Below are 20,782 nucleotides of genomic sequence, written 5' to 3'. Positions count from 1 at the left end.
CTGTGTGCGGTAGGCACTGTTTATCCTGCTGCCGCACCTCACAATGCAGATAAATCTACGCGCCGCTCGCATTGTTTTATTTTCCACGTGGGAATCGACACAACAAAAAAACTGCAACTGCCCAAAAATGTTGCAGCTATTTTGCTTCGTTCTTGTTTTCCGTTTTCTGTTCTGTTTTAGTTTTGTATTCGCCATGTTTATTTTGCTGGGCTGTCTGTAATTGATTGTTATTGTTGTTGCCGTGTCCTAAATGGGTACGCCAATTGCGTTGCGACACAAGTTTATTGTTGGGCTTTTCGGGCTGTAGAGGGCGCTTCTAGGTCCCGTTAGCAGTTAAGCTCAACAAGATTAAAGTTTAATTTGAAAATGTGCCAAAGCATTAAAAGTATCCAAACTGCATGAGCCCCGGCTAATGAAGTTGGCAAGCTTCCTACCCTACCGCTTTATCTCATGTGCATGTGTATAGAAATTTCGGCTAGAATACAATTTGCGTCTTTGTTGGATTTGATAGATAAAACCAGCTTTGTACTTTCCTCGTATCTATCGATAATTTTTTTTACAGTTAAATTGGCTTATAAAATGCTTCAGTTCGAACCGGTTCTCTTAGGTTTAAATGGTAAAAGTATTAAATTCTTTTAAAAATAAATTTTAGCTGTACTAAAATAAACTGATTAAAATATTTAAAATATTCAACAAGCTGTTGGTTTAATGAGCAACAAAGCAGCACAAATTTTGATAAAACTTTATCAAGCGTCTTGCAAATAAAAAAATATATAAAAAAAAATATCCGCACAAAAAAATCAACAAAAATACATCAAATGAAGTGTATTGCGCATTCATTGAAATCTTTGCGCAAGTTCAAAAAACCACAGGCAATAAAAGCAAAACGACGACAACAACAAAGCGAAAATAAAAAAAAAAAACAAATAAAATGAATGCTTTTTTGCATGCTAATAACCAGACAGAGAAAGAAGCCAACAATTTAAACAAAATCAAACAGAAACGATATAAAACAAAAGCAAAAACATAGAAGTGCAGAGCTTGAACCTGGACATGCCTTTGGATTTGGACATATGCAAAGAGTGCGCTGTGACATGTCTGCGATCTTTGGATTGCATTTGGTTTTTGGCATTGCTTTCCATAAGCAAAGCAGCCCCAAATTTGGGATGTGCCTGTACGTGCTGGGCGTCACAGCATCAACAACCTCGCCAGCAGCAGCCGCAGCAGCAACAACAATGCTAAGCACTTCCATCCCAGCCAGCCAGTAACAACAACAACAAATAACTCACAAACACACACACACACACAAAAGCGGCCTAACACAGCGCAAAATTTTTTTTGTCAAGGGTGAATGACCCAGAATCAAAATCCACAACGTTGTCGTTGCCTTTGCCGCTCGCTGGCTGGCTGGCTGACTGCCTGCCGCTTGCCCCTGTTCCTGCTCAGTGCCCCCAGTCAGGCTGTTGCCGCCGCCGACGCCTCCTGTTGCCGGCGTCGTCTTCTTGCGCAGCCCCCATGCCGCCGCACTTGCCCCAACAATGTTGTGGCTCGGTCTCGGGCTCTCGTATTCGGTTTCGGCTCCTCGGGCTGTTATGATTGCCGTTGCCAGACGATAACCCAAACCAACAGCAGCAACAGCAGCAAAAACTGAAAGAAAAAAAAAAAGAATTGCGAATTTAAACATTTTGCAGCATTGCACACGCGACTCTCGCGCGCGCTCTGCCAGACCGTCTGAGAGAGATACAGAGAGAGATACAGGGCCGACCCACTCACAGTACAGATACAGATATAAATGCCAGACTATGCTGGAGTTGCTTTTGGCTTTTGTGCTGTGAAATATTATCGTGGCAAACGTACAGCGTTAATTGCGTTACACACCCGCAAAACCCCACACCCCCCTCCAAATAGTGCAGCACTCACTAACATAACTCGAGGGCTCGCTCCATTGCATCCGTTAGATACTTTCTTTCTTTGCGCTGCGCACTGCCAGGCTTCATTGGACTTCCGTTGAAATGGCCGCTGCTGTTGGGCCAGGCAAGTGGCCGCCAAATCAATCTTCATTTGTTCAGCGCATCACAGAGAGCCTGTCGGCATATATCAGCATTATGATTATGCCCCCTGGACACAGCAGCAACATCAAAGTAATTTGAGCAGCAACAAAAGCTCTGAAAGGCCAACAACTTCCACACACGCACACACACACACTCACACACTCACAACACACAAAGCAGCAATTAAAATTGACCCAAGATGTTGTCGCACTGTGGAACCAATGCGAAACATTAGATATTTCAATTGAGCCTAAGGCTGCCTAATATTTAAGAGCGAGGGGAAAAGCTTTTTAAGTGTTCATCGTCGCTCGAAGCGTTACAATTCGCAACGAGTTAAAGCTTTGCCGCAGTCACGAGTGAAAAAGTGGGTAAAGTTTCAGATGCACACTATGCGCAAAATGCACTACTCTTAGGTGGAAAAAGACTTCAAGGAACTTTATTAATACGTAATTCAGTGAAATTATCGGAAAATGGGTGGAAAAAAATAACTTGACCCGCTCAAAGCTGGATTATCTAGCCGATACTAACCGTTTAGCATTCTAAATAAAAAGGTCCTTCAATATATATAGATATATTTTTAAATATAAAGCAGTTATTCAATTTGAGTAAATATATTTGAAGTTGCAGCTGCCGACTTTCAACCACTGTGCAAAATTGTCGTCGTCGTCTCGGGGCCGCACGAAAACCTGAAACAGCCCGTGTCTCACTCACCGTCTGGGCCTGTCACCTAATTTCCGTTTTAGAAAACATGTCCTCGGGCCAGCCAGCGAGCCACTTGAGAGTATCCGTTGGCTGACATGTGTCCTACCTTTGGCTCCTACGTCTGACTGCACAACTAGCTTGAAGTCATTGCTAACTTCCATTTGGCACGAAGACAGAAGCAAATAGTTTTTGTAATTCAATTGTTGTCCTTGTCACATATGGCGATTGTCGTTGCTGTAGGTTCCTGACCAGCCGCAGGCCACAGTTTGCAACTGCAACACTTTGCCCCGAGGCATGCGAGGCGTTGTGCCTCGCTGAGTTCTAGACTTGTGCGCGCTCCCTTCAAGGACCTACGACAATAGCAAAACTTGTCGAGCACGAGCGCAAAAGGAATGACCTGACAAGCAACTAGCTCCTCGGGCCCGGACCCGGACCCGGACCCGGGCCTGTGCTCGGTTAGTGCAGCAGTTTCTACGAGCTCTGGTCATTTGCCTGCCCCTCGTGCCCTTTGGCAGCGTTGAAATTACTTTTGTATTCCAAATGGGGAAAACCCGTTCTCAATTCTCTAATTTTTCTTACACAGCATTTTTGTCACTTTCATGAATTCAAGAGCTGGGCAAAGGGTAATGAAATATTTTATTTAGAAAGAATTGGGCCAAGGAAAGAATGCCTTTTTGACAGCAAATATTACATGATATTTATTCCTAATTACTTATCCAATGTTAATTTGGTGTCTCTAAGGAAGTAAACCTCTTTATATTTTCAAAATAATTATTAGTTCTTATCTTAGTAATCAAATAGGGCATTAGAAAAGTTCAAATTATACTTTTTTGTCGAACCAAATGGAGATTGAATAGCAATTAAAAAAACTGAAATGTGCATTCAATTTGGAATGCAATTATCTGCACTTTGTGGCCAGCAAATACTTTCCCAGGGTGAACTGGCATGTAATTTATGCGTATTCATTTCATAGCTGGCCTATCCCGCTTCCTGTCCGTCTGACTGTCCGTTTGTCCGTCGGTTTGTCCGTCTCTTCTGCCTGGACACAATGGTTGCCGCCATGCCTCTTTCAATCCTTGCGATTCGTTATGCATTGCAATACACAAAAGATATCGAAAAAGGATTCTCGCATATCGCACAAAGGCGATGCAAGCGCGGCGCGTCCGTTGCATTGCTCCTTGCCTCATTATTCGAGCATATAATGCCATTTTTGATATGTAAATAAATAACAAGGCTGACTGCCTGGCCGTGTTCTAATTGCCGCAAAGGACCTGCCCTGGAACTGAGGCTGTGCTGTTCTCTGCTCTCTGCTCTGCTTTGCTGGCTGGCAGGCATCCTGCCAAGCTGGACATGCAATTGCATTGCATTTGGCATTGTTTTTCAACATCTCTGCTTTCCGCTTAGGGGTTGAGTTTCAAGTTCTCTGCTGCTACGGGGTTATCGCACGATTACAAAAGATTTCCTCTGGTCAACGGCGGCAAGGCACAACATGCTTATAAAATAAACAACAGAACCATAATGCAAATTTAACAAATCCACGAAGGAAACTTGCAGCGGAAGTTGCGCGCACACATTTTCATCAGAAACTTGGACCAGGAGCAGCTAAGCAGGAGCTGGGGAGAAAGGGCCGGCATTGCCATCTGGATGCAGTTGCTAGACTCACGCACATTAACTTTTATCTATGAGATACTTTTGTATCTTGCAGCTGGCAGCTGCAGGCAACAGCACGGCGGCAACTGGTGGCCGACTCTTGAGATATACATCACCCAAGTGCTAGGCTCTCGCTCTGCTCTGCTCCTCTTTACTCGGCGAAATCGAAGTCATATATCAGCGATATCCTGCATGCCAAAAGGATAATGTTGCTTAGAGCATCCCTTGGCTGTGCCCTCTTCTAGCTCATGTGCACGTTCGACCTTCGACGCTGTCATTGAACCCCAGCGAGGGAAACTGCATGGCCTGCGAGAGGGGGTGGGTGGTGGGCAAGGGAGAGAGCGTTGAGCTGTGAGAGGAAGCCATTGCACTTATTATTATGTACTCATTATGTGTTCATTATATGAACTTACCTACAAGTCCTGCTCTACTCTTCAGTGTTTTATTTTGTTTTAACTCACTCACACACACATGCACACATGCACACGCACACGCACACCCTCACCCTTGCCCCAGCGACCGTACTGACCTATTCCTCTGGAAATGTTGTATGGGTTGGCTGGCAAACAGCAAAAGGTAAAAAGCACAAAGCGATTTTTTTAAATTTACTCATGTGTAAACATATTTAAAGTTTATGCTCTTTGCCCCAAGCGGCCACTCGAGTGCTGCAGGAGGGGGGGGAGTACACAGCAGCTGCTGTACACACATTTACACGACTTGGAAGATTATGGACTTCAAATTGACAAGCACGTCATGTGTAAATGTGTCCCATAAATCATTTTCATTCTTGATGAAACAACAAAATCGAATTTATATATATATTTATTAAAAATAATACAAAAATAAATGAAGCAAAACCTGGTTTCATGGCTGTGGAAATCGAGGTTCACGAGCCAGACCTGAGGCTAGGCAGTTGGCATTTTTAATTCCACTTTAGCTTTCCGCCAATTTACCACTGTTACGGGTGGAATTTACCAAATCGCTGAAACCCGTATTCATTATATTCTTATGTAGAGCTTTGAAAAATCAAGCAAATCGGGAAAAAATAAAACTTATCACAAAAATTTTTTTAATCGCATTTCTACCGAAGAAGTTTGAACTCTGCGAAAAGTGAGAAACTCTCAAATGAATTTTTATATAGATCTTTGGAAATGAATTTGAGCGCGAAACGTCACCCACCAAATCTTTGACCGATCGGATCGTAAACAAAAAAGTTACATACAAACGTTTTTCTCGATTTTTCCACACTTGCGGGTGGAAATTCCCGAAACCCCGTCGTAACGTGCACCTATATCACATAAGGTAACTGCAGTGAAAATTTCAACTTCCTAGCTCTTACGGCTTGGGCTGTGCGTTGATCACCAATCAGTCAGTCAGTCAGTCAGTCAGTCAGTCAGGACAAACAGTTTTATATATAGAGATTAGCAGTAAAAACAATAATAAAATGTAAATTAATTATTTTGTATAGAAAATATTCATTTTTCACGAGGCAAACCTGAAGTTAGAAAGTTGGTTCGAAACGTAAACCTGAGGCTAGTCAGTTGGCAATTTTGATCCTACTTTAACGACAAATATTTTCAAATATTTATATATATATATATATATATTATATTATTAGCAATAATAAAAAAATAATTAATGTATATAAAACATAACAACGTTATACTTGTATAGGAAATATTAATTTTAGTTTTGTAACTGCGATCAGATCAATTATCAACTCGATTAACGTTCCATTCGCTTGTGCATGCATTGACTGTACCTTGCACAGTTTTTGCCAGTTGAAAGCATTTAGAGTTTCAATCCTGATTCAATTTCAGCTAACCGAAATGCATTCTGGCGTTGGAGTGCAGCCGTTTGCTGCACTTTTGCCAGCCAGGCGGGCAAATATGATCCCTTGGCTCGAGATTATTGGCAATTGACTGCACTTTTCTTTCTTCTTCTTTCTCATCTTCTGTGGCTGCCACCTTAACAAATTGTTTTAACACCTTGTTCAGACCAAGGGAGGCATTCGAAAATTGAAAATCGATATTTGGAGGGAAGGCTAAGGATGGAGCCAGGCAACACCTTTAACAGACCTGAGCAGGATGGTGGGGGCCTGTGAGGGGTATTGAATGTAATTAAAAGGAGTTGGATTACACGTGCTGCCAGCCTGGCAGACAGTCGGGCAGTCAGGGAGTTGGGACAACAAAAAATACACACAACGTCCGTGGCGCAGCAAGCAGGAGCAGGAGCCGGAGCAGGGGTAGGAGCTGGGACAAAGTTCTTCTTTTCACTTAACACACAAGTGAAGTGAAGCAACCAAGTCGAGCAGCGCTCTGGACGAGCACACGCTACGTCTGCGCGACGCAATCGTCCTCTTAAAATGCACTTTAAATGGCAGTTTCCGGTCCCACACACACACACACACACACACACACACACACACACATGCACTCGGCTTGCATAGAAATGTATAAGCATAATAAAAAATACAATGCGAAACGTTAAGTAAAAGCTAAAAGGAGTCGCGCTGTGCCAGGAGCAGCAATGCACCGCTTGGTACATACTGTACCCACACTCACACACACACACACACTGGCACACATACACACGCTGTCATGTTCGCCATTAACTTTGTTCTCGTCCTTCTTCACATGAAGTTGCAGCAAAGCGCTTTTTATAGGCCTACCCCTTGCATTTCTGAGGTGTTTGTTTGTGTGAGTGTGTGTGCGTGTGCGTGTGCATGTGTGCATGTGTGCATGTGTTTGTGTTGCATGCAATGCAACCGCTTCTCATATGCTTAATGCAGTTTATATAGATTCTTAAAGATTAAATTCCCAAAATATATTCCAAAATAGAAAGAAAAAATATGAATATAATATATATAATCGGCTTAAATTATGTGAAAATAGTTTTCGATATTCCATTTGATTTTTAATACTCGTTATAAATTGAAACCCTGAAAAAAGCTCAGTAATTCAGTTTACGGCGCGAGCCAATGCAAATTGGTTCAATGAACCCAGAAATTTGTTCGAGCCTTGCTTCGACTTATACTACCACAGTTTGGAATTCAAAATCTTAATGGGTTTTCCTCACGTAACTATATTGCATATAAAGATGTGTAGAAAATCATCATGGGGCAATATATTTATGAAACTGCTTGGTTCATAGTGTGAACCAGCTCGGCTTAGAAAGGGTTCGCAGCCTTGTTTAGTTCATATTTAATGTTAAGGACTTCAATTTCAATTTATACATATTTCTTTCTCAATTCTTTACTTGCAGTTGCGCACAACATAGCACGGGAATCGTATCGGGCCTACAACAGTGAGATATACGCCTCCCGGAACAGCTCCGTGGGTCAACATGGCGGTGAGTGGAACCAATTCAATTAATTAATTCTGGTTGTGTGTACGGTTGAGGGGCGGCGGGCCTTTTCGCCTCCCCCCCTGTCTGGTTCGTGGCAATTTGTTTTTGCAAACACTTAAAAAGATGCCTTACAACCTGAAAACTTCAGTCGAGTCACTTTTGGCTCTCGGCGTCGCGCAGGTTGCGGAAATGTTTTTGTTAGCTAGCTCCGGCCGTCACATCCTGCACATCCTGTGTCTGCCCTGTAGGAGTAATGTAATATCTGGTGTTGCCGCTTGTCGGCGAGACACCTCAAGGACTTTTTGTGTGCCACAAATGGCGTGGCCAGGACTTACGTTTAGAGACGTGACCCCCTCCGCTCATAGAGCAACTGGCAGTTGTTCTTCATCATCAACTGGCTTTGCCATGCTGTTGCACACACATTGGTGTAGGTCCAGCCGGTTATACATATACATATATGTATATGTATATGTATGTGCCACATGCCCACTTTGGCGCCGAGTGCGCTTACAACATAATGCACATACATACATACATATAAGTGCATATAAATATATGTGTATATACATGCATATGCAAAAAGTCTTCGCGCCTTTTGCCACATGCAGCACGTTGCGCTCGGCCCCTATGTGCTCCACGGCTGCCGCAAGCAGCTCGACCTGTTCCGTTGCAACCAACGCGATGTCAGCACCTTTGGCTGCCTTTACAATTTCATTTTCATTTCTTCTTTTTTTTTCGCGACTGCTGCCACTGCAGAATTAATGGGTTAAGTAAATAGCTACGTAATATGCTGCAGTGTGCCCGGTGCCCGGGCAGGGTCTTGCACGCATTGGCCAGAGGGGAGGGAAGAATGTTAAGAAGTGCCACTCGTTGCGGCGCTTCACATGCGGCAACGTTTGGCTGCCACTGTCGCCGGCCTCAGGGGGAGAGAAGCTGCCTTAAACGCTTTACGTGCAACGTGCAACGTGCAACGTGCAACGCGCAACGTGATAATGTCAATAGCTTCTTGAATGTATGCACAGTCAGACAAGATCTCAATCCGTTGCCTGCAAAATTCAAAAGTGCTACTATAAAATGAAAATCAGACTTAATTTCATAGAACGTTTAAGCTGCAAGCCAACAAGCATAGTTTGTAATATTAATTAAAACATGTTTCGGCTCGTGCCGATTCGGCTTCAAAATAGTTGTCTAATAGCTTATGACAAATAATTGTATTGCAATATCTGTGAACGGTTCAAATCTAATCTAATTAACAAACATAATCAACGCACAACCCTCAGCTCGTCAGATCCTTCGAATGGTCGTATTCAATATTCAGGTATTTGTGCTTTAAAAAAATATATATATGGCTAGATTTCATTTTAAGGCCTCAAATTTTGCGTGCAGCCTTAGTGCTGCCAGCCAAGTTTGAACCGCCGAGCCGGTGCGAACCCAACCAAAACCCGAACCGAAGCAAACATTTTTTAATTTTGTATTCACAATAATCTCTTGGGGTGACTCTGCCAATAAGCATGAACAGCTTGGGTTCTTTTCATTCAATTTATCTGGCCTTTTCAAAGTTCGGCCCCAACTTCTATATGAAAATTTGTGCGACATGCAGGAAGCTGGTTCGAACCTTGAACCGAACCATCGACCATAATTCCACTCAAAGGCACGAACAGATCTGCAACCGGCCACCTCTTGTTGCACCTTTAAATGTAGGTAAATTATTGCCCATTGCAAAACAGTCCAAAAAAGCAAATGAAAAATCGCCATGTGCACAGATTTAACTAGCAACCCTCTGCATCCCCCCCCCCCCTCTCCCCCCTTTCTGGTCACATCTCTCCTGCGTTGCATGCCGCGCCATGTGCAAGCTGCAGTTGCAGTCGCTAAAGCTAACGGCAACGACTGCTGTTGCTGCCGCAGAATGCTGCGTTAAGGGTTCGAGTTTTGTTTTGCATCGTTTTGTTGCACGCATCGGACGAAATGTAGGCCAAGTTAAAAATGATTTAATGCGTTGATTGCGGCAGCTACATCTGCAGCCTGCTGCCTGCAGCTGCAGCGCCTCGGGGCTTCTGTGTGCCGATCGCAGCTGTGCCCTGTTTCTTATTTTCTTGCAGAATCTTTCCGATACATCAGCAGTGCGTGAGATTTATGTGACCCACTGCAACGTTCAACGTGCAACATGGCGTATGCGCAATATTTTCAAACGACTTGCAACTTCGTTTGCCAACAGCGCATTGACCCAAAACACACGCACACACACCCACACACAGGCGCACACAGATACAGCTTAGTTTAGAAAAGTTCGTTAAAAATAATTGCCAACCCTTGAGCGTGCGAAAAGCTCCTCCTTTTCAGCTGCAGTTGACGTCGCAGTTTTCCCGCTGTTGATTTCGATGCTTGGCAACCGAAGTCTCTCCACAAGTGTCCGCCTTACACAGCTAATTGGCTAAAAAATGGTTTACTTTCTCGCTTAGAGAGTCGGACAGAGAGAGAGGGAGTTTATCCTGTCGGTGCTGGCTCCTGGGACCGGGCCTGGCACAGGCAATCAAACAATACCATCAGCTGGCACACAACGGCGCCTTTGTATTTTAACACCTTCATCCAATTTCATTTTTGTTGCCCCTATTGTTGTTGTTGTTGTTGTCGTTGTTGTTGTGCCACATATTCGAGGCTGATCCTTGGCTGCGCTTGCTGTCAGTTTCGCCCTGGCTTAATTTATGGACTTTGGGCCATTTGCTCTTGCGCATCATTTTTGAAAAAAGTGACGACAAAACATTCCACAATATGACAAAAACAACAAAAACTAAAAAAAAAAACCAAACTTAGAAGAATGCAAAATCCCTCTTGGCAAAAAACTTTATATATGAAGAGAAGAAAAAAAAAACGCCATCAACAATTTAGATAAATTTTCCCACCAGCTATGGGCATATAAAAACAAAGAATCACCCCACCCCACCCCATAACCTATACGAGGGGTGCTCGGGCTTTGGCCAGGGCTCTGCCGAGGGCTGCTCTCTGGGTGCTGGGCCACATCCGCTATGCCAGATACCTCGGCACAATAATCACACTCTATGCACGATATCAAATGATAAACTCCAAGAAGCGCACAGATTCCCGAGTCCAGTATGACTGCAGCTTGCCTGAAGTTGATCCCTGCCCCTGCTGACCGCTGCCGCTGCCGCTGCCTCGTTCGCCTTGCAGCAGCCTCCTTTTCATGGATGTGTGTGCACAACGGCTCAGTGACGGCGGCGCATCCTTCAGGTACAACTTACTCATATATCACAAAAGGATATCGCGCTCTGTGTGTGCTTTTCTGCTTAGCTTTTTCCTAGTTTTTTCTTCAATTTTTTTGTCTTGTCTGGTCAGCGGCTCCTGCTCTGCTCGAAGGTGACACCGTGGCGCACACACAATGGCCATAGATGGTCTTTGCTGAAAAAAAAAATACAAACGAATATACATTAATACGAGCCAGTCGCAAAAAAAATCGAAATCAACTTATAAAAAACGCAATTTTATTTGTTGGTCTGCATTAAAAATGCAAATGTCGCATTGAGTTTCATTCTCCTTCCACTTCTCTGTCCTCGCTGATCATCCACTTCCTCTGCTCCTAAGATTTTTGGTAAACAACATTTGCAACGGCCAGCGAACCTGGTTGAACTTGGCTCAGCAGCTCCAACTCGTATTGATTCCAGATTCGATTCTGGGTTCGAATGAAAAAAACCAAATATAAATAAGATTAAAAAAAACTACCCCATCATACCCTGTATAAATAAGAATCCAAAATAGCCAGAAATCAAATAAGAGCAACAATGAGGGGGAAACAATTAATTAATTTGTTTTAAATACGCAATTGCCAAATAATTTTTATTATTAATTTTAACCCATACTTTTATAATGGAAATGGTTTTCTTGATTTTTTATAAATATATACTTATTATATATACTTATTTATAAAAAGAAATAATTGTTTTTGTGGCTCATAGAAACTCATTTAAATTTTACTTTTTATTTAGCTATTTATATCTAGATTTTCTTATCATAAATAAAAACAAATAAAAAAGGAAAAATGGAAATGGTTTTGTTAATAAAAAAAAAGTTTCTCAAATGAGAAAAATAAAATTTTATTTTAATTAATTTTGTAAATATAAATAAATAGTGTATAAATGAAATAATATTTAAAATCAAAAAATATACATTATTTCGTTCTTTGACTGTCTGAAAAAATTACCAGGTCAAATTTGGATTATTCAATCTTAATACTCTATAAATTGTATAATGCTCGATATAATATCCTATTTTGGTTGATATAGTCCATAAGACCTGCTCCATTCTTTTCACGAACCGCGCAAGTTTTTCATACTCTGTAAATTTTTCACAAGACATTTAAACTTTATCGCGTATCTCTGGAGCGCTAAGGAGCTGGCAAGACAACAACCACCACCAGCAGCAGCAGCAGCAGCAGCAGCAGCAGCAGCATCACGAGCAGAGCGAGCACCAGCAGGAGCAGGAACGAGGAGCTGAAATTATCATCAGTGCTCAATAAGTTTTGGTCACTGGACAATGTCCATCCTTTTGTGTCCGTCGTTGCCGAGAGGTTCAGGTACATTCGAGTACCTCTACCTACATTCATTTGAATGGAGACAAGTCCCTGCGTCCTTTTCGTGCTCGCGACGATCTTTGGTCCGATCCTTTGTGTGGCCAAGTGCGCCGCTGTCTGCGTCGCTGCCCCTGATGTGCTGCTGTTGTTGTTGGTGGTGGTGGTGGTGGTGCTGCTGCTGCTGCTGCTGCTGCTGCCTCTGTTATCTGGGGAATGAAACTGAAAGCATGCAGAAAAAGTTTTATTATGCGAGCGTCGAGCGAATCGGCAGCAGAAAAATGCGATTTTTTTTTATATAAAAATATTTGGAACGGACGGACTACGGCTGCCATGTGGAAGGGTGGAGAGTGCGGCAGGGGCACCACCACCACCACCACCGCCGGCGCATGGGGTAAGATTAGGGCCTGAACGGCGGCTGCGGCTGCGCTTTCTGCCTGCCGCTCGCAAAGAAGTGTTGGATGTCATCTTATTATTTTGAGACCACGCAGCAGCAGCGGCAGCAGAGGCAGTAGCGGCAGCGGCAGCGGCATTGATGATGACCATGCGCCGCTGACCAGCGGCAGCAGCTATAGAGGGGCCCTAGAGGGCTCGGGCATGGACCTGGTCAGCCAGCGATCCCGGTCCCCCCGGTCAGTTGTTGTAAGAGCCTCGCACAAAACTGTGGGAATAAAAACAGGATTCAATGCCGCAGTTTTTAGCAAAAATTGCGTTATCGCCGCAATTGTTGTTGCCGGAATTTAGTTTTGATGATGCCACCGATTTTTTGATGATGCTGGTCAACATTCAGCATCATCTGGCTGCGTTATCCTCGCGCATGTCCTCGCTGCGTCTTTAGCCCTTCCTCCTTTTTGCTTTTTACTGTTGCTTTGCTTGCCAATTCGCCTACTCTCTGACCCGTCACCAGAAGCGAGAGGAAATCGAAAGCACATATCGAAATTTTGTTCTTCGTTTTAACAAAAATTGGGTTATGGGTATAAAAAAAAAAAAATTGCACAAAAAATGAGTCAATTTTAACCGTTAATAAAAAAATATGTACATAATATATGTACAATGACGTCTGCTTATCATGCACAAGCATGCACATTGTTAACGAAAGCTTTAAATAGCCGATAAGCAGCTAAAAAGCACAGCGCCAGTTGGCATGCCACATAATCCCATTAACAGTCAAGGATCTATAGTTTCCAGCTAATTGGATGATCTCATTGATGGCACTCGCGCAGTTAAGCTTTTAAGCTGCCATAACGGTCAGCGCACCTGCTGCACGCACTCAAATTGAGTTGGCAAATGGCAAAAGCTCATAGAGAGGGCGAATAGATGGCGAAAAGAAGAGATGGCAGATCTTATCAGCGCATCTAGATGCTAGATACGTTTGTCAGTCAGGGGCAGACTTCAAGTTAATTAAACTTGGACGCGAGCAAAGAGCGAACGCGATCATAAAAAAGAACACGGATTGCGATTGCCCGAAGCTGAAGAATTGCAGTTAATTGAAATGTTCCGCAGTCGGCGGCGCATAGCGACAAAAAACGCAGCGAACGGCAGCGGGCGACAAAAGTGAGGGGTCAAGCTGAGGTACAAAAAAATTATACATATATACATGCATAAATATGTATATATGCGTGTGTGTGAGTGTAGGTATGTTCAAATAAAAAATGCCAATAGACTATTGCAAAAAAATGTGCTACCAACGGCTAGAGATGCCCAGAGAGTAAGCATTGCCAGAGTCGCTCTCCCTCTCGCTATCGCTCTGAGAACTGCAGACAGAGCGAGCTTCGAGCTACAAAATGTTTGACTACAAAACGTCTGCGGCTACGGTGTCTGGGTGGTTGCTAGCTGAGTAACTGCGCTGCCTGGCAGCGTGTGCAAAAACTACAAAAAGCACACAGAGCAACGGCGACGACGACGACGACGTTGTATGGGTATGTGTGTGTGTGAAAGAGAGATTGCATGCATTGCATACCAATACCAATGCAGCACTCGCCGCTGCGAATACCAAAACAAAACAAAAAGGAAACGCACGCTGCGTTTGTGTGTGAAGCTTTGCCGGCGTCAGCGACAGCGTCTGTGTGTGTGTGTGTGAGTTCTTGTCGCTGCAAGCTTTTTTTTGTAGCTGTAGCCCAGCGAGACGGTCGTCTGACTGACTGAACGGCCGGGTATCTGTATCTGTATCGCATCGCCACTCCACTCGCAAGTATCGCGGACGCGCAAACGACCATGCGAAAAAATCGCAGTTACAAATCTGGAACTTTTTACACAAACGGTTAAAAATCCAAGCAAAATATCAACTAAATCTATTCAAATCAAAAAGGAAATATCAATTCGACTTCAGCATTTTCGGTTTTTGCAGCATAAAACGAAACAAAAATTTCAGATAACATTTAGATGCAATAAATATTTGTCAAAAAAGTAATCAAAAAAAAGTACCGAGTCCGCGCATACGTCTCATACATTGGATATTTAAGCACAACAATAACAAACTAAATAACAATAGCAACAAAAACCATTTAACACACCGCACACACACATCGAAAATAAACCAGAATAAAAAATATTTAAAATATCCGTAATTCCATTTTGTTATTAAAAATTAAACGATTTTCTTAGTGTTTAGTGCAACATTTGCCAGTTTTTGTTTAAGTTTTTCTTTATTTGCAACGGTATAAAACGGTAAATCTTTTATAATATAATATAAAAAGTGTTTAACGTGGAACACAAGCTCAATACGCTTCTTATTACCAATAATAATAATAATAATAAAAATAATTAAAATAACAAAATAACAATAATAATAATAATAATTACTATAATAGCTACGCAGTCTATGCATAAAAATTGTAATTTTAAGAACGCATCTGACGGATACACAAAAGTCGAAACGTCTCCTATGGGCACGCAAAGCGCATAAAAATGCAGCGCCATGTTTGGAAATGCATTAAAATTAAATATAAAATTTATAAATTGCTAACAAGTGAAACAAACACAACCTGAAATCACGCAGAAAAGAACAACAAAATACACTTAAGTGAAAAACAAAAAGTTGAGACTGCATTCAGTTAAAGAATATTTAAAGTGATTTGTGCGCATGATGATTATCAAGTGAATAGCAAATAAAAAAAAAAACGAGAGTACACAAATTTTGATAATATAATTAAATATTGAAACGACTGCGTTTGAATTCGGCCGCAGCAGGATTTGAAATTACCCCACAACAGGATCAGCCACAATTTTTGCAAGGAAAACGCAGTCAGCAAAATTGCGAAAGGAAATTCAAATCAAAATTGAAAATAATTAAATTGCAATTATTTAATGCAAAACGTGCCTCGAAACCTCAGCTACAAAGACAACTGCAACTCGCAAGCTTTAATCAAAGCGCACCACAAGCATTTACGTAACTTCAGATAATTGATGCAATTACCAATCACACACATACACACACACACACACATACACACACACATACATACACACACACACACATACTCAAAGTTAGTCAAGGAAAGTGCAGCTAAAGCTTTGAAGCCGCGCTGGATCCCAGAGAACAGACGATTAGCGATCGCAAACTTTCGAAAGCTCCAAAGCTTCAAACCACACGAAGTACACGCCCAGCGAGCGCAGCGCACTGCAACGCGCCAGACAGGGAGAGACTGTGCATAACTGCAGCAGCCGAAAAGCGAACCGAGCAGCGTGCGTCTTGTGCGCTCGTAACTTGTTCGGCCAGCTCTCGGAGCGACGCTTCGTGCACTTCCTGCGCCGCAGCCCCCAGCAACAAGCAGCGGCAGAGCCAGAGCCACCGAGCGACGACAACGAGATCAGTTCGTTAGCGAATGCAACGCTGATTGCAATTGACGCTGGCTGCATTTTACGCAGCGAAAAGTGAAAGAGACGCAGCAGTCGAGAGAGAGAGAGAGAGAGCGCGCGCAACGGAAGATCATCAAACATCACTCGCTCTACTGTACGCCGGTCAATTCAGCATCTGCAACTCGGCAGTCCCCAAGCAATCGAAACGGGGGGAAATTAAAAACGATTTTCGCTGCGGCTCGTTGCGTTTCTGTTTTACTATTTTTTGCTCGTGCAAAAAAGAAAACAACTCGAAGACACGTAAATGAGTGTAGTTTGTGTTATAGTGAAAAATATACAAAATATATTATAATATACATTACGACTATTGTGGCAGTTACTTGGATTAAATATCTACACCTGCAGCAGCCAATTGGATACTCTACACATTTGGATACTCATCACTAAAGCAGCTACGCGGCTACAGATAAAATTCGCTTGAGTAAGTCAACAATATATCTAAAATCGCAGATAAATATAGATTTCCCAGCTTTAGATACGTGGCTAAAAAACTTAAATTCAATTCATGTGTGGCTTAACTTGTCCCACGTTATCAGCATTCAAATAAATTATAGAATGAGATTGAGATTAACACAAATAGATTGCAGCTTTATAAATAAACCAACTTTATAATGCATGAACTGCTTTGAGACTGCAATGAGATTCCTTTAAAAGAAAAAGTCCATAGAACTCATCGAGTGACCACTTTTAATATAGAAAATATGATATTAAAAAGTAAATGTTTGAGAAATTCTATATCCCCTGTTAACGAAATGGGAATTTCATAAATAATAGTATTTGCAGTTCTTAAGCCATGAACATGGCCTTCTTAAATAACCAAGAATTAAATTTTAAACATTTAAAACGGTATAGAACTTTAAAGCCATTCCCGCAGTTCCGTTATGTTAGATTCTTAGAATATTGCAAAAAATCAAGAGCTTAGGTTACCCCAGCCCACTCGCTACTCTCTAAACGAAAAGTTATTTCAATATTCAGCAGGGTTCCCATGGTTTCGAATTCCCAACTATCAGTGCGTAACTTGAGAGCTTTTCAAGTGTTCGGAGAGAACAAATAAATAAAAGTGCATATTTTGATTAAAATACATCATTTGATATTTGCTTAAAAATCACGTGCAAAACGTGGTTCAAGCCGCTAGAAACGGCATTGATTGCTGTTAAGGGGGAGGGTTACGAGGGCGGTAGATAAAAACTGACCCGTCCCAAACATTAGAACGAGGGGTAGGTTGGGGAGCAGCAGCAGCAGAGTGAAGGTAGCCCAACGAGACACGCTGGCAATACCCACAAGTTCATGACCAAAATGCCGCATGTCGGCAACGATGGCAACGACAGCGGCGACGTCGACGAGCCCACCAGCTAAGCGTGGGCGCAGGGCCGGCCAGTCGCTCGCTTGGCCAATCTCACAATATACATACATATGTACATGCATCAATATATATTTGCACGTGTGCGTGTGTGTAAATGCAGCGGTGTGCGAGCATTTTATTTACCATTGCAATTTGGTTCCAATTTAGAGGTACGAAATATGAACAGACAGACTATTTGTTGTTCTTGTTTAGTTGTGTAGTGCGCTCATTTAACCCCTTCGAAGGAATGTTAACAGTTTGTGTGTTTTCTGCATAGCGCGCATATTGTGTCTGTGTGTGCGTGTGGATGGCATGTGGAACGTCGACGCTTTGTCCGTGTTTATCGTTTACTTTTAATGTGCCATCCTTTTTGTTATCTTTAGCATATTTCTTGGCAGTTTTTGCTTTTATATTAACGTATTTGTGCTGTAGTTATTCTACGCTTTTCACTTTTTCTTGATGTATTTTAAGTTAGCTCTGCATTAAACACTCACATACACAGGCGCAAACTTACGTTCCACACGCGACAAAACTTTGCTCGCCGACAGTCTTGAAGTTTTTTTGTACACGTTTTTGCATTTCAAGACACACAAACGATCTTCTGTGCAGCGACGGAGCGGCAGAGAGAGCTTGTGCGTGTGTGAATCTGTGTGCTCATGTTTTTTCGCCTTACGTTTTGGTGTGCAAATTCTGCCGCCACTCGCGCTGCTTATTCTCTTGCTCGCGCTGCCAGCGTCAGCGCAGACGTTAAAAAGCCCGCTCTCACGCGCTCGCTCTCTCACTGTCTCTTGGTTTTTTGCACGCTTTGCAAACTTTTTGCCTGCCTCTGACCGTCGTCGTGTGCGTGTGTGTATGCGATTGTGTGCATTGTATCTGTGTGTGCATGCGTCGCCGTCTGTTGCCGATACATTTGACTGTGTGCATTTTTGTAGCCGTCGTCGTCGTCGACGTCGATGTCGACGTCGTCGTGGTCGCCGTCGCCGTCGCTGCAGCTTTCGTTACGACTTGCGGCTGCGACTCCCCAGAGTTGCTTGTGGGTTTTGTTGTGCGACGCAAGTGACGACGTGAAGACCAACTGAGCAGCAGCAGCAGCCAGCGAACGTCAGACGTGTGCGAAGAACCGAACCAAGAACCGGTGACGTAGACGTTGCGTCCGCCATTATTACAACGCGGCGGCTGCCAAACGCAAATTACAACAATAAATTATCGGAAATCAGCAATAGAAATTCAACTGTGTTGTGCAGTGCGGCAATTTATATCAAATCAAAATCAAAATAGAACAAAGAGTTCAATTTGTATTTATATACAATACAATACAAATGCAAATACATACTCACATGCATGTATGTATTTTTATTTGATGCTCGTTGGAGAATTCGCAAGCACACACACACTCGTATCCTAGGTGCGCTGAGTTATGTAGGCAGAGCGCGCGCGGAACGCGAAATGCTAACGGAACGGAACGGCACGGCCACTGTGATCTCATAAATAAATAAAATTAAATAAAATAATATACAAATTATATTTATATAAAAGTATAATGCAGAGGAGCTAGCTATAAATATCTACATATATGAAAAAAAAACACAACGAAATCTAGTTTAAAGTGCATACAAGTGAATTTTTGTGAAATTTAGTGCAAAACAAATTGAAAAGGTAAACCAAATAAAAGTTACTAAGCTTTAAATTTGCCGCTGCAGATTGCACACACATACACCTACGAGCAGAGAACAACAACAAGACATCCATATCAAGTGCCAGTGTTGTGAATGTGTGTGTAAGTAAAAAGCACACGGCGCGACAAGCAGCCAGCGACGGCATTTCTTGAGAGGCCCCAAATGCAAAAGTGCGTATGTGTGTGTGTGTGTGTGTGTGTGTGTGTGTGTGTGTGTGCAATTAAGTGCAAACATTAGACAGCAACATTTTAAATATATGTACATATATATAATTAGATAGTGTGTGTGCAGATATTTATAAAACCAAACAGCTGACATGTGTGGCGTGAAATGAAACGATATGGATTTATGTGTTTGTATGTAAATATGTATGTATGTGCGTGCTCAGGTGTTTCGCTTATATGCAAAAAGGCAATTAGAAGCAAAGCTTAGCGACAATAACAAAAACAACGCCCCACAGTCTGCGTTGTTCAACACTGCAACAAACACACACGCACAGGCGTCGCCATAACAAAAGCGGCCCCACACATACACCCAGCCATGCAGCTTTGACGGGGCTACAATTTTTTTTACGTCTGCCACGCTGTGCTTGTCTGAGCATTTGTCTGTGTGTGCGTGCATGTGAGTTTGTGAGCAATGCATTTAACATCGTCACAATCGCATTAAAAGCCGCTGTGTCGTCGCCAGCAACGCAGCCGACGTCGCTGTCGCCGTCGCAGTCGCATGCTGCTATGTCCACCATTTTGATTTTTGCTTATGCATCGCCCGCCGTCGCCGCCGCCGCAAACAGCACAAATCATTAAAAGTGAACTTAAAATAAAGAAAAGTCCAGACAAAGTTGCTCTGTTTGCGTGTGTGTGTGTGTGTTTGTGTTGTTGTTGTTGTTGGTTAGTTGGTCTGTATGAAACCGGTTTGCTTCGCCTTTTGCTTTCCTTTCCTTTGGTTCTGATTTTTGGTTTTAGCTCTGCTTCCTCTGTTTGTTGCCTTGCGCCTGTCTAAAGCTAGTTGATTTTGCACCCTCTAGCCACTTTTGTTGTTACCTTGCATTTTCGTGTAGCTGCCCTTTGCTGGGCTCCACGTCAGCCACGTGTCAGCCAAATGGCGTCCACACAGACCACAAAACAGACAACTTACTGCTACATAGGCAGCTATATATACACACACACACACACAGATGTATGCGCATAAATGTATGTGAAAAGTAAGCGAAAACCGGCCGGCGCGTTGCATGCAATGCGGGGCATGGGGATGCAGAGGGAGAGAGAGAGAGCATTGAGCGCCAAAAGCTCGGCTGCATTGTCAGACGACAAAAGCTTGCGACTGCAATGCGCGCGCTCTTAGAGAGAGAAAGAGAGAGAGGGAGCTAGTAAGCGTGTAAGTGAGACAGATAAATAGAAGAGAGGTACAGCTGCAATTATTTGCAGTTCTTGTCTTGTTTCCGTTTCTTTTCCCACTGCCTTGGCTTGCCTCAACCACGTCCTCTTCAACCGGCTCGTTCTCGTCTCCGTTGTTGTCGGCATGTGTGGATAATTTGGCGCTTCGCCATGTTTTCTCCGTTTTTGCTTTGACTTCACCT

General features: G+C 42.8%; 1 protein-coding gene across 2 annotated transcripts in view; it reads left to right on the top strand.

The window, feature by feature from the left end:
* The window catches only part of Syp (Syncrip), a 50,921-nt gene that overhangs the window by 6,559 nt on the left and 23,580 nt on the right, over positions 1-20,782 (top strand). The window contains exon 2 of one of the 2 annotated variants that reach the window (XM_064693313.1): positions 7,668-7,754. The exons of the other annotated variant lie outside the window; for it this stretch is intronic. Within the exon in view, the coding sequence (XP_064549383.1) occupies positions 7,668-7,754 (87 nt within the window). The remainder of the gene's footprint in view (positions 1-7,667; positions 7,755-20,782) is intronic. 2 annotated transcript variants of the gene reach the window in all.

This window comes from Drosophila montana, unplaced genomic scaffold, assembly GCF_035044405.1.
Source record: "Drosophila montana isolate Dmon_TW-CO22-7 unplaced genomic scaffold, ASM3504440v1 contig_3733_1, whole genome shotgun sequence".
Classification (NCBI taxonomy): Eukaryota; Metazoa; Arthropoda; class Insecta; order Diptera; family Drosophilidae; genus Drosophila; species Drosophila montana.
The sequence above is the reverse complement of the archived record's forward strand: the minus strand, read 5'-3'. Positions and strand labels throughout refer to the sequence as shown.